At 38.5% G+C, this 15,016-nt stretch overlaps 1 protein-coding gene across 4 annotated transcripts in view; it reads right to left on the bottom strand.

Moving 5' to 3' along the window:
• The window catches only part of MYO5A (myosin VA), a 187,291-nt gene that overhangs the window by 41,009 nt on the left and 131,266 nt on the right, over window positions 1-15,016 (bottom strand). For all 4 annotated transcript variants that reach the window (XM_014850530.3, XM_044764877.2, XM_014850533.3 and 1 more), the window contains exons 23-27: window positions 14,146-14,239; window positions 11,700-11,848; window positions 7,349-7,462; window positions 707-850; window positions 396-449 (exon numbers count right to left, since the gene is read on the bottom strand). In XM_014850530.3, coding sequence (XP_014706016.3) covers window positions 396-449; window positions 707-850; window positions 7,349-7,462; window positions 11,700-11,848; window positions 14,146-14,239 — 555 coding nt within the window. The remainder of the gene's footprint in view (window positions 1-395; window positions 450-706; window positions 851-7,348; window positions 7,463-11,699; window positions 11,849-14,145; window positions 14,240-15,016) is intronic.

Below are 15,016 nucleotides of genomic sequence, written 5' to 3'. Positions count from 1 at the left end.
TTACATGGATTACTTCATATAATCCTCATGATAGTCCTATAAGATAAATATTATCATCTGCCTTTTATAGATGAGAAAACTGAAGCACAGAAAGCCATCAGGTGCCAGATCTAGTATTTGAACTGAGGCAGTGTGATGCTAGAGTCCTTGTCCTTTACTACCTTCCACAACCTCAATGGCAGCTACTGCTCCTGTTTCTGTTTAGACCGAAGTCTAGCTTATATGAAATGGAATCTATAAAAGGAGACAACACAAAGCTAGAAGTAATGCCTGACTAAAGGTTAAGCTAGGGTCTGTGGTGTCCTTAAAGACGTTCTCTGAGAAAAAGGGAGGCTCTGAGGAGGTCCCTTGCCAAAACAAGACATTCAAAGTCTTGGGCAGAAAATTCCCATTACCTTAAGTGACTCATACTCCAGTTCTGCACCTCTAATTTGCGGTCTTTCTTCTTCCTAGGGAAAATACAAAGTTAAAAACTTTATAAATAAGTAGTTATGTTTTAATTGCCACATTTTTTCTCTTAGAATATTTACTTGCTTTCCAGAAAATGGTGAGGAAAGGTTAGCCCTCACTACCTGAACCAAATGCTGCTTGGTTAACGTACTTCTGGACCGGGTTCCCCTTAGAGAAGAGACTGCAGAACTGCACATAAAGTCCCAGCCTCCAGCTCAGGTAGCCCGTGGCCCTCGTGTGGGACAGCACTGCGCACCTTGGCCTTGCTGCGGAGCACCTGCTCCTCCTTGCGGTCCAGCTCATCCTGCATCACCTGCTTCTCCTGCTCCAGCTCTGTGACCCGCTTCTGGAGCTTGAGGAACAATGACATGTCCAGAGGCACCTTCTTCTCGCTTGGCTCCTAGACCCCAGAAAACAAGACATTCAAGACGATCCACAAGATGTACAAGCTAATGAGAAAATGATAAACGGCCCAACAAAAAAATAGGCAAACATATAGAAGAAATATGAATGATCAAAGAATAGTCAAACAACATGCTCAGTTTGGCAAATAAGTGAAGAAATGCAAATTCAACAACAGTAAGGTGCTACTTTTCCCTCATCAGATTGGCAAACACCGAAAAGATTAATAACCTCATGTGTTACTAACAATGTCTTACGTGACACTGGTGGAAGTATAAGTAGGCCTTTTAAAAGGCCAAGTTATTAGCTGCATTTATTAAAATTTAAATGTGTATACTCTTTAACCTAGCAATCTATGTTTAAGAATTAATCCTACAGAAATAGCTACACAAGTCCACAAAAATACATGGAAAAAGATGTCCATTGCAGCATTTTTTATAAACGCAAAAAACTGGAAAGAAACTAAATGTCAGTCAATAGGAGAGCTGCTTAAATAAATTACGGTATAGCCAAACTATGAAATATTTTATAGCTGTTAAAAAGAATAAAGTAGATTTATATGAGTACATAAGTTCTAGATAAAAGACAAGTTGCAGGACAGTATTTATATTATGATCTTATTTTTGTTAAAAAACCAAATATATGTGGCTTTTGAATATACCTAATACAAGTATACAAAATGTAGAAAGCCATCAATGGTTATCTTGGAGAATGGGAGGTACTATGGGAAAGTTTCATCTTCTATTTTACACTTTTCTGTATTTGAATTGTTTACAATGAGCATGCATTACTTTTGTAATCAGGAAAAATGATTTTTGAAAAGATGAAGTGCCAGCATAAATATATATATTTTTTGATATATCGGGACCAGAGAGAAAAGTGAAAAACCAAAACATATATAGCCCTTAAGAAGCTGAAGGATAACCTAGTAGCATTTTAAAAATATTTCACTTGGTTCTAACACAGAACCACAGTGAGAACTACTAGAATAAACAAAGTTACACGAAAGAAAGCTAAGCAGACGGAAAAATCTAACACCATCATGGAAGTTCAGAGAATGCCTTAATTGTCCTACCTTGTTTACTTCGAGTTGGAACTTTTAATGAGGTGAGAAGAGAAAGAACTGTAGCATTACATTTAATGGAGAGGATAGAGTCTCTTTTTGTTAGAGAGAGAACAGTAACAATAACTTAGTTACTTAAATGGTCACGGTATAATTCTTAACTGATTAGCAGGTCTCATATTTCTAATTGTCAAGTTTTAAAAGGAATGTTTTTTCTGATATAAAAGCAAAGCAAGCTTTTATAAAGAATTTAGGAAATAAGAAAGGTACAAAGAAGAAAAACACAGGCATAATCTCATATCCAGAAAAAATCCACAATTTTTGTCCAGTCTTTCTTCTATAAAGATTGTAAGAGTATTTTTCATTATAATTTTGTATTGTCTTTTAAACTTAGTATATTACAGTTGTTTGCCAGGTTTACAATACGATATTTGAAATCATAATTTAAATGGTTTTATTAACATGAGTACCATAATTTGCTTAGCTATTACCTTACTGATCAGTATTGAGGTTTCTAATTTTTTGCTATGGAAATATACTAAAATAAACATCCTAGTACATAAATATCTAAACATTAACATCTTCAAGTCTGCTAAATTAGTTGGGCCAGTTTATGCTTCCATCAGTAACCACACAACCTTGCCTTGAACAGGAATGACTTAAGTTATTAAAAAAAAATTGGCTCAGTCGATAGACCAAAAAGCGGTATTTCGTTGTCGTTTTAATTTACATTTCTTTGCCTTTTGATGAGGTTGAATAATTTTTGTATTCATTAGCTATCTTTGGTCTTTTGTGAATTCTTAGTAGTGCCAAGTTCAGTATTATTCCAGTTCTAAAAAAACACCAAAGAAGAATCAATTAAACCAAGAGGTGGGGCATATGTAGGCTGTCATTCATTTATCCACAAACTAGTTAGACCTGACTTTTTCTTACTGCTCAACAGTAAGAGGAAGTTGAGGTATCTGATCTTCACCACAAAATCTGTCCTGACCTAGCGGAACAGAGAGGACATCCTGCCTGAACACAAAATTACTACAGAATTTTATTCACATAAAAACTTATTTCTATACTTCCCCAAAATACTTATATTTGAGCTTATTTACAACGTAAACATTCCATCTTATGTATTTTTAATGTTTGTTTATCTAAAACTGATGTCACTGAAATTTTGAATTATTTTTTTAACTCTATAATAAAAGCTTTCACCCCATGAATGAATATAATACTTCATTCATTTTACCTAAAATGTCAGCATTTGGGAATCATTCCTCTCACCCTTGAATGAGCATTTTTGTCTAAAAGGAATCCTCCTATTAAAATGGGATGGGGGCACTCTTTCGCTATCAGCTAATACTACATAAAGAATTAGTTGATTGCTAGATAAGAACAAATTCTATAGATAGGAATATTAAAACAGGAGATGGAAGGACACAAAAAATAACATTTGACAACTGCAAAATTGCTTGAGGCATAATGATTGGTAATTATTTAAGAGTGCATAGGATGTTGCCCATTCTTATCCCTAATGACACATCTGATTAAAGAGATAGTATTTGTCCTCTCTATACCACATGAGCAAGAAGGAAGATTGGGTCATCTGGCTCAGAGAAGTTTTTGGGGTTTTGTTTTGCTTTCCTTCCTTAGTAAGGATTTTTGTCATCGAGGGCTTTTCCAAGAGAGGTGAAGCTTTGAAACTGACCTAAAAAATAACAAGTTTCTTATCTGAGGAAAATCAGGAAGATAACAGAATTTATTCACAAAATTACCACTACAGGCCTGGCAGTCATTCTGGAATCACTGCTAACAATAGCTGAGAAAGTTACAGTGATCTCTACCTGGGCTGACAGGTATGAGGAAAATCAGGAACAGGAGCAGAACTGGGATAATTAGTCAATGGCTAGTAAGAAAGGTGCTGGCAGGGCAGGGAGAAGCAATGGTTCCAAAAAAATGTAACCCCAGACTAGGAAGATGCTGGAATGTGGGAGGGCTGCAAAGCAAGCGGAGCTGTAGGTGAGTTCTCCAGAGAGAAACAGCAATGGAGGTGCCATCATGACATGTGAACAGCAAATCACAAGTTTGGCAAAGCTAGAAAGACATTAATTCTTTTTTATATCAAATTTTGTTGTTATTACATGAGGTTGGAAACGGTGTTCCAAAACAGTCTGAAAGACCCCTCTCCATCTATTTTAATTTTAAAAAAAATCAATTCATTAAGAAGGATCGGCCCATTATTTTCCCAGCACCAGATTCTAAAAGAGCTACTTAGGGATATTACACATAGGAGTTGAAAGTTTTCCTTTAGTTTGTTAGGAGCAATTTGTAAATCTGGCCATTACAGAGGTAGTTCCAGTAAGAAATGCAAACCTGGAGTCACAAGTAATTGGAAGTACAAATTCACAGCCATAGTCTTAGTCTGATACTTTTCTCCTGTCTCCCTTCCCTTCTGATAATCAATCTCTCTTTTTCTACTACCAGTTGTATAGATTTCCAACTTTCTGATCCTGACCACAACCAGTCAGAATGGTAGCATGGTCACTGTTTATTACATCAAAAACACTTATTTCTTGAACACTTACAATGTATTGAACACTGTTGCAAGTGTTTTACAAGAATTAACTCATTTAATTTTCAAAATATCACTATAAAGTAAGATAATAATAGCATCATCACCTCACAGATGAGGAAACTGAGGCACAGAGAGATTGAAGCTGAGGTTATGGAGTCAGTCCCAGGGAGGAGAGTTACTGTAGCCTGTTTCATGGTAAAGACAGCACTCCTAACCAAGGCCAGCCACATTTCAGATGATGTACGGAGTCACAGGGAACAAGCATGGCTAGTTCAGTGGAAAGCCTCCCCCATCACTGAAAGAAGACTTCCAGGGGCATGAAGTATTGCTTCCGGCCAGTGCAAGTGGAGGGCAGTACACAATACTCCAAGATCTGTCTATGATTTGTGGAGCACAATTCATATGTCATCATTCAAAAGAGACGAGAAAAATCTAAATCTCACTCTAATCTTCCTCTTAACGTGAGAAAACATTTGGCAGAAAACAGATGACAATTAGAAACAAAAAGGTTACCCTTCCCCTCAAATCTGTGAGAATTTAGAGAAAACTTGAAAAGACTAGAGACCCTGACAAATACTGTTACTAGTAAAAATTAGGCAAAGCATATAAAAGTTTTTGACTTTAAAAATTTAATGTCATCAATCAAAACTACCAACAAGAGGCCTCTTTGCTCTGAGTTCAAAACAAAATAATTTGCAGCAAACACACCGTTTTTGTCATAGCTTTCCCCCTCCTGTGCAGGAGCTGCCCCTGCAGTGTCACGCTGAAGCTGACAGTTTGTAAACATACCTCCCTCAGACTCCTGGAAGGGAGTACTCCCATTAAGACCAACAGGATGCAATCCTAAAATCTTCATACCCCCTAGAGGCTCAGAAGTCATAATTTTGAAATCTTCAAAGTCTAATGTGGTGGTAGTTTATAAAGATTGCCACCACCGATTCCTCCCAATACAGATGCCTTTCCTCCCATCAAGAGATGGAGTCTACTCCTCTCCACTTGCATCTGGGCTTGCCTTGTCATTTCCTTGGACCATAGAATGTGGCAGAATTGATGCTGTGCCGGTTCTGGGCCTGGCCCTAAGAGGCCTGGCATCTTTTGCTCTTGCACTTTTAGAGCCCACTGCTTGGGCCCAGGGCAGGCCACACCAAAATATCTCACAATAGCATATTGATGATTTTGAATTAAGTTACGTGAGAAGCACTAAGGGCATACTGACCCTCCTGTCTGTTCCCCTGACAGCAGGAAGTAAATCTCCCGTGTGAAAGGTACTCTCCTGCATCCTAATCACCAGAGCTGGGGGCTCAGGGCCGAGAATCCTGCAACAAACCTCGCTAATTTACCACCTCAAGCCTAAACTCTGCTTAAATTCCTATTTCCTTATGTATCCCAAACCTAAGTTTCTTTGTCCTGTCATTTCTTCACAAATTTATTGTTTCTTTGTGTAAAAGATACTTACAGTCTGCTTTGTTTATTCTCCAAGCATTATTTCTCTATTATTTTCAGTATTTATGTATTAAACTGGGTTTCTCTCCTGTTAATCTGGTCTTCTGTGAATTTTATTATTAATCCAGTCATAAGAATACACGAAGGGCAGAAAGGGGATTGTCCCCAGCCCCAACACCACTCACCATGCTGCTGAAGAGAGGTCACATGGAGAGGTCCAAGGAAGAGAACTTAGGCAGCCCAGCTGACTGCAGGGAGATGCCCCAACCAACACCATACAGGGCAGAACTGCCCAGTCAAAACCCAAAGAATTGTGAGCAATAACAAATTGCTGTCGTTTGAAACCACTAAAGTTTGGGAAGGTTTGTTGCACAGCAAGAGACAACTGGAACAACCTCTATCCTGCTATATACTGGCCATGCTGTTGTATCAATGGTCTCCAGTCTAATGTTGGCTATGGACAGAAATGGAACTGGAGAACTGCAGTACAGAATCCCTGGGTGAGAGGAGGCAGAGCACGGAGCTCCAAGCAGACAAGCCCCAGTTAGAATACTGGCTCAGCCACTTACAAGCTGGGACCTTGGACAGGTAACTTTGCCTTCTTGTATGTACGATTCCAACTATATGACATTCCAACTACAGGATGTTTTTCTTTAAAATGAACAGGATGAGATAGCAGACACTTTTCATTCCTAAGGAAAACTAAGACAAGAAGGGAAAGAATCATTTGACTTTTTTCAGCTGTTCTGTCAGAAGCAGTCTATTTCTGACTTGGCCATTTTCTCAGAATATGATACAAAAATAGAAGAGTTGTGCCTGAATTACCCATTACTGAAACTAATATCATATTTGAAAAGAAGATCTGAGAATAGGTTTGGGAACAATCTAACTTAAAGTCACTGTACTCTTCGAGTTACAGTAATATATCATTTTGGTTTCATACCACATAACACAAAACACTAAGGCAGATTTATAAGCTATTTTTCATGCATTTTGGGGGAAGAAAATTACATTGGTAAAAACTGTCAGCAAACAGAGGCAGTGCTTTTGTTAAACTCTTGGGCATTGGTATTTACAATATTCAAGGACAAAGGCTTACTTTTTAAATAATTACCTCAGTCTGAAATAAATTCATGACAGGCTGTGTTTTTTGTACACAGAATATGTTAAGGTGTAAAACGGAATTACAAAAGGGAAAATCTGGTCATTAAAATTACATTAAAAATTAAAACTAAAATGTCTATTGACAAAATCTATATGCAATAACTATGTACGTACACAGTTAACTAAGCACCTGTAAGTCACTTATGAAGAATAAACAGTTCAAAACAAATGTTACATGGGCAAATAGAGTCCACTCGGCAATGGAAATGTTCTCTGTTAACAACAGCACGGTCACATCCTACTTTTAGTGATAGGTATACCTCTGTCCTTGATGGAATGTCTTCAGTTTCCATAATTTCAGAGCTAAAGGTGTATTCAGACTCATTGCTGCTGTGGGTGGAGTCTGTTCTCTTGTGTCCAGGCTTAGGCACGTTCTGCAAGGCAAATAAACTGGGTATGATTAACACAACGTAAATAAGCTAGGTATAGTTAAGACAGTGCCCACCTTAACTTGGTTCTAATCCTCACTCTCTGACTTGCTTATCGCAGGCCCAAATTATCTGTTCCATGTTGTCTTGACCAAACCTTTACAAAAGGGTCACCTTCTGAGCTCCACAAAGAAAGGGAAAGATGGACCAACAGGGCATGACAAGAACAGTCGCAAAACCAAATGCTCAAAGGAAAACCATCTGTGATAACTCGCAGAGTCCCCTTCAGGTTTTTAAAGTTGTGACAGTCACACCGAGTGAAGCACAGGAATGAGGCCTCAGCATCCAAGCAATGACTTTAGTATTGCAATCAATAAAACTCACCAAAATGTTCATAAGATGTGTTTAATCACAGCATAATCATTTTACTGCACTGTACTTGGGAATAAACGATAACAAAATAAGGGGGGTTCTACAGAGGCAACATTAATTTCTGTCACTTTTATGCATGAAGTTGACTCTCTGGAGTCAGCAGTGGGAAGGATGAGCAGTGCAGGAGAGGTAGGAAAGCTGCTCTAGGAATCCTCTGAAGATGCCTGGGTTATTAATTCAAGGGTTCCAGGCGGCACTTTTACAACATGTGGTACCTATGAAAATAGTTCAGAAAGTTTGTGGGGAATAGGAAAGTTAAGCAATTCCAATCCCTTCCTTTCTGTAGAAGGGGTTAAAGAATGATTTGAAAGAAAAAGGAATAAAAAGGCTGGGTCTGCTGGGTCTGTGCCCCTCACTCTGAGGGTGCCCCCAGAAGAGGTGGAGAGGTTCAGTGGCCTCGATCTCACACGGTTACACATCCTGAGAGCTTTACAGAGGCCCCTGAGAGCTTTCAGATCTGTCCAATTTCCTTTACTCCTTCCTCTAGCTGCAGGAAAAGAGGCAGAAGCCCCAAGGAGCTTCTTTGCCTCTTTCCTTCCAACATCCAGGCTTATAGAGAGCAGACCAATCAGTGCAACCAAAGGGAAGCCAGCATCTAGGGGCAGCTGAAAGTCTCCCAGGCCAGCCCAACCTATTCTCCAGTGCATAGGGAAGACCCAAGAACACCGGAAACTCTGACACCATCTAGCAGTTGGGGTGCACACTAAAGGGGAGCCTTGCCACACACAGAGTCAAATGCACTCAGGTTTCTCTCTGTTTATGTACGCAAGTACTCGTCCTGAGAGTTCCTAGCCCAAGCCAAGAGTTGTACGGGATGGTGTTTATTTAATAAATTGGTGTGTCACTAAGAAAAACAGGTCCATGAAATGCTAGGACAAAGATTTTTAATAAGCTTATTAAAGATGAGTGAGACCCCTATTTTCCCACATGTATGTATTATAAAACAATGAATACCTTAAGGTATGAATAGAAGCAAACTGTATATTTGCTATTTAATGTAACTTTTGGATATAGAGAAGTAGTTGAGTGCTCTGGGTCTGAAATAGGAGAGAACTGGGTAGGAGTCTCAGCTTTGCCACTTACTTGTCCCTTACCCAACTTCTCCAGGCCTCACTTACATTATCGGGGAAAAAGGAGATATTATTATCTACCTCATAGCGTTTATGTGAGGATTAAATAAGAGAGTGCAAGCAAAGAGTTTAGTGCAGTGCCTGGCATGTAACAAACATTCAATCAATGTTCACTGATGCTGCTATAGTTGTTAGGACCCTGAAGTGATTAACTCCCTTGTTGGTGGCCTTTCAGTTCTCCAAGTTTTTAGTCCATACACCATTTAATTACAAGGACAAACATTTGACTTGATCATCACATTCTCCTTCAAGACCTGCTTCCTGCACCTCCTCTTCTCCTTATCTGTCATTTCTCCCATAATTCCTTCTTTTCTTGAATCTGTTTTACTCCTTTTGTCAAGATTAATGACCCCATTGTTGACATGGTGGATTGCTTCCTTACTCGGAATTAATTTATCTTCAAATACTTCACAAGCTGGGATTCCCCTGCCTCATTATCCTTTCATTGTTGGCTTGAAACTCCTTAGCCCCAGATCAGTCTTTTCTTCATTGACTCTGCCCTACAACTGAATGTTCCTGGAAAAAAAATCCTACAGCACTTCTTGGTACCAGGGCCAACAAATCTGGACCCTAGTAATCAGTGGAAATGTCTTTGGCCCATGTACCACGTACATTACAGGAAGCCCTGATGCAGTCTATCAATTCCCCTCCCTAAAGTTTCCTGCCATCCATTTGAAGAGTCTATTTATTACAAATTGCTTCTTAGCATTGTGGCAGTGAGAGCTCCATTTGCAAAACAGTATAAGAAATATTACCCAAGTATCCATCTGTTAGTTTCAAAATTCCATCTAAACATTAAAATAAGATATTGCTATTAATATTTTAATTAGTCCTAAATTATAAAGTCAAATTTTTTATTCTCTGCAATTCTCAGCAAACATTTTCTGCAAAGACTGTGATCTTGATTGCATCTAGAGCTAGGAAGTGAGACCTATGGAAGAGCTGAGTGAGAAGCAAGCAATTTCTGATCTTTCCTCCGCTATTTTCCCTTTCTCCTCTTCTGACCATTTTCATACCCAAGAGGAATGACAATGAGTCACAGGCATACAATGGAGAGGATTATAGGCTGAGAAATAAAAAAATCAAGTGACTAAACTATCCCTGGAACTTGGTTCCATGCTTCTTTTTCCACAGCACTGCTGAGAACAGAATGGATAGCAGGTAGACTTGCTCAGAGGAAGGGACAGCCCTGTTAAGTTCCTGGAGGATGGCCAGTGCTACAGGGTCTTTTCTAGATATGGCTACCTCTCTGACTAAAGAGACCCATTAACCTCTTAGATATCTCTGGAAAGTGGTCAGAGAGTGATATATACATGGCACATTCTTACTTCATTTTATTTTCTGAGGTTCACAAGGCACATATTATTAAAGAATTCAAGAAATTCTGTAGGAAAAAAATAATCTGTGTATCTCTGTTTAAAATGGCTGATTCACACATTTATTTGACCTCAATCGTTCCTTTTCCCAAAACCACTTCTTAACATCCCAAGTAACTAGTGGCCTCAGAAACCCACAATGGGATAGAAAGCTTAGCTCTAACCATAATGGAAGCATAGATTAACCATAAATGTTGGTGTGGTTATCTAGTAAATAGAATAAAAATACACCCAAGAACGGAACTCTGGGGAACATGATATTGAAAGATAGAGGAAAAGGACTCTAAAGAAAGCTAAGAATGAGAGAATGTGAAAGAGGAGAGGTCTCAACATGGCCAACACAGCAGGGAGCTCAAGGAAGACAAGATCCTTCTGATGAGTCAATTATACGGATAATGGTGACCTCCTCCTACTTCTGATTTCCCTGTCACATATAAATCAGGGCTGAGTAGTCAGGTGTGAAATAATAATTCAACTGTGGGATTTAAATTAGCTTTTTAACCTCTCTGAGACTAGGTTTTCTCATCTGCAAAGTGACAAATTTATTTCACTTCTTTTGTGTTACATAATCTCTTCTATTTTGACTTTTTAAATGTCACATTTTAAAGAACTTGGTCAAATGCTCCAGAAAGAAGCAAACTTTGAAGCAAATACTCTACCCCACAGATATCAAATTATCTTGTTTTTTATAAAAGATATTTCAGAGCATTTCTGGTCATTTGTACCAGAAAGTTACCTTTAAGGCTGATACTTGTAGGGAACAAGAGAGCTAGGGAACTCTTTGTTCCCTGATAGCAGGATAAGTAGAATAGGAATGGTGTGCAGAACTATTAACAGCACAAAAGGGACATTGGCAGATGAAGAAGAGTCCTTGAAAGAGATAAGACAATTTATTACAAATAGAGGCTAAATTTTCTTTTTGTAGGAATATATCTTTGAAATTAAAATCAAAACCAGCGGAGGAAATACTCAATTACATAAATATTTGCTTTATATGCGAATTTTACATTAAGACACTCAATACATAAAACAAAGTCCAGCTATATTGACTTTATGCTATCTGACAGTCCAGTCTTTAAAGTGACTTTACAACATATTTATGAATAAAGTTATCTGATTTCTGGGATTTGCTTTAAGACAATCTAATCCCTTGGATGGGGTGAGATGGAGGGGTAGAAGCAGGGGTAGGAATGTGTTGACCATTCTGGAACTGGATGATGAGTACACGGGGCACACAGGGGTTCATTCTACTAGTCTGTATGTTTAAAATTTTTCATTTAAAAAAAGCAAAAATGTTTGACTCACCACCATCAGAGTCATCTCTTCCTTGAGGTCATCATATCGTTCTTCCAAGCGACTGAACTCATTCAGAAGGTTCTGATATCTCAGCCTTTCATCATTAAGATCAAGTTCCAGTTGTTTTGTTTCTTCTACCAACTTCTTCTCCATAGTCTCTGAAAGAAAGAAGACAGAAAAGCATATGAAAATGGCTCCACAGAATACAGAGTACAAACATGTACACTGAGCTCCAGCTTCTCTGCAAGGGGTTTTACTTGTAGCGCCACCATGGTCTATAAAGAGTAGCTTAGGGAATGTAGGCAAAGAGAACCTATCATGACCAAAACATGAAATAATTTATTAATAATAACAGCAATCACCTACTGAGCTCTTCCACGTACTACAGACTTAGTGCACTAGTTCATTCGCCGGGTATAGCACATCCTTGATAAACATCCACCAGTGATTGTCTAGTAAGTAAAGTATGTATTTTTCATTCCAATAGTACTCTGTTTCTGGCTATTCATAAAATTCTTTTGTCTAAATTAGTGTACTCTGTCAAATCAGAAAATCTCTCATGTCTCTGAGGGAATGGTGGTTTCTCAGTGGACCCAGGTGCCTTCTCCAAAGTCTCCCTCCGCTCATCTCAGCCCCGGATTCTATCTTATAGTTTACGCACTCTGAACTCTCTCCCTGTCCTATTACTCCCAGTTTCTAACCAGATAGGATCCGCAGCCCCGGTCACCTGTGCTGTTTACTTCTTGGCCATCTCGTATGTGCTCCTCAGGGAACCCTGATCTTTCCATTTACCCACCGCACTTCACCCTTTTTGTTGCCAGTGGCTGCATTTGGCTAGGACATCATCTGGAGAGTGGAGGTTAACCCCTGACTGCAGATAAAGCAAAGTAAAAAAGCCTCAAATCTCATCTCTAAGTTTTAACTCAATGAACCAACCAGTCACATTTATAATATTAAGCTTCCTACCACTATTGGCCCATTTTCTTCTCATATTTTGTGGCGAAATCTTAATCTGCCCTGCCTGCTTCTATTGCTTCACCATTCCTTTCTCTGTCAGCACCATGAGGGCAAGGCTGCAAGTGTCTTGTCACAACTGCTTCCCTGGTTTCCCTATTGTAGGGCTTTAATCATTTCTAAATGAATGAATGAAAGAATGTCTTTTCTATAGAACATTCCATAAATTGCCTTTTTTTTCTTACCAGCTTGCAGAAGCTGCCCAAGGCTACCAACACACTTTCCCTAAGCAAATCCACTGTTATTTCTTTGCTTTTATTGTTCAGTTTCAAATGACATTTTATGTTTTCCCAGAAGTATTCTCATCATTCTGGATCCTTCCATCACATTCTGCATCCTAGCAGCCTTCTTTCCCTGTCTTCAGCGACTGCTTTCTCCTTCCTCTCCATATTTTCTTTCCTGGCTTCTTTTCTTCACCTTTTCTCTTACTTATGGTCATCCTATAAGGCTTAATTCTAGATTTTCTTTTCTTTCCTCTATATCCCTTTAACTGGGAGGGAGGGGGTGGTGTGGGGAAAAGCACAGAGGGTTCTCTTATCATCATAGCTTTAGTGGCTATCTTAAGGCTCATTTCTTTCTCTCTCTAATCTTTAATTTCAATTTGCTTTCAGAACATCTCTATCTGGAGGCCCTGGCTAACATCCAAATCTTAACATTCTAACAACTGATCTTATTAATTTGCCTCATATAAACAGGTATTTTTTCCCTCAATTTCCTCATTACTAATAACATTATTGTTTTGATACCTAATCTCAAAACTTTAGAACATTTTTATTCCTTTTTTGAATACCATATCAAAAATGATTAACATTCTGTTGATTCTGGTCATATAATATAGCTTCACTCCAATCCATCTCTTCCTTTCCATCTCTACCATCATTTATTGTAGTTTAGATCCATATCTTCTTATCCCATGTTTATGGATATGTGGATTCCTTGTAAATTATCATCATTCTAATCTAACGCACAAAAAGCATATGTAATAAATGTCACGTCTAATTAGTTATCTATTCAAAAAATTAAGAGTGTTTTTTTTTAGTTTGGTGGCAAAGAATGGCTGATCTTCGAGAATAATACCCATTGGTTTAGCAAAGACTAACCAAAAAATAATACACATACACACATTAGTTCAAGAATTCTTAGATCAACAGAAATCCTATAAGCCATAACCAGTGAGTCATGCATGCAGAACAATTTTTTAAAAATTACATATGATATTGACTAAACACGAGTTCACATTTGTACATAGAGACCAGATTTACAAGTTCATCAAGTAATTCAACCAAAACATTTAGAGCATTTGCCTGTTGGAACTTTGTAAATTTACTGATAACAGCCTCAACTTTTAAAAATATTTAAGCTCTAAGCAAAGTTGTAACTTATAAAACTTTGGTCCGAGGTTGGTCGGAGTGCAGTAGGTTGGGCCCACAATGAGCCTTACCTGTCATTTCCTTAGCCTGCTCCACGATAAGGTGATTGAGGGCCTCCTTTTCCTGCTTCAGCAAAGTATTTTCTTCCTTCAGATTTGATACCAGCTATAAAAGGAAACAATAAACTGGGATGGCTGCAGTAGACAGAGGAAGCCAGATACCGAGGATAAAGGCCACACGGCAGTCACCCCTTACTTCCACATCTCTGTGCCTCATTTCTTTGCCTAGATATGTCTAGTCATCTTTCAGACTTGGCTCACGCATTAACCCCCTCAGAGAGTCTTCCCGGAAATCCCCTCCAATTGGACATCTCTCCTCTGGGCTAGAACAGGACTCTGTATATGCCTCTTTATAGCCTTTATAAATGATTTACTTTTACTTCCCTAGTAGACTAGAAATTCCTGAAGGACAAAGATGATTGCTGGTGTTGTTTTACTTTGTACCTTGAGCATTTAGCAATTGCCTGGCACCTAGCAAGCATTTGCTCTTAAAACAAAGATAATCCTTCTCACCTCAACACTCTAACACAAGACTTATGTGTACCCACGATTCAACTCGAGAGATTAAGGAGGCTAAGAAAGATATGAAGGGTATTTTGGTTCTGGAAATTCACTGAAGACCTTCTAAAGCTCCCTATTTGTCCTGAGAAAGAGAATTTCCATTTCATCTCCTTTTAAGAGTTTTGCAAGGTTGCAAACTAGTCCTTTTATTCCACGTTTAAGCACTCACCTTACAATAGTGTGAATGCACTTAATGCCATAGAACTGTACACTTAAAAATGGTTAAAATGATAAATTTTGTTATATATATGTATATTTTACCACAGTTAAAAAAAAAAAAGAATCGACTTTCTAGTTCCTGGTTGGATAAGGAGTCCCAGGA

This window comes from Equus asinus, chromosome 2, assembly GCF_041296235.1.
Source record: "Equus asinus isolate D_3611 breed Donkey chromosome 2, EquAss-T2T_v2, whole genome shotgun sequence".
Lineage (NCBI taxonomy): Eukaryota > Metazoa > Chordata > Mammalia > Perissodactyla > Equidae > Equus > Equus asinus.
Note: the sequence above shows the minus strand (reverse complement) of the source record. Positions and strands in the feature narration are given on the sequence as shown.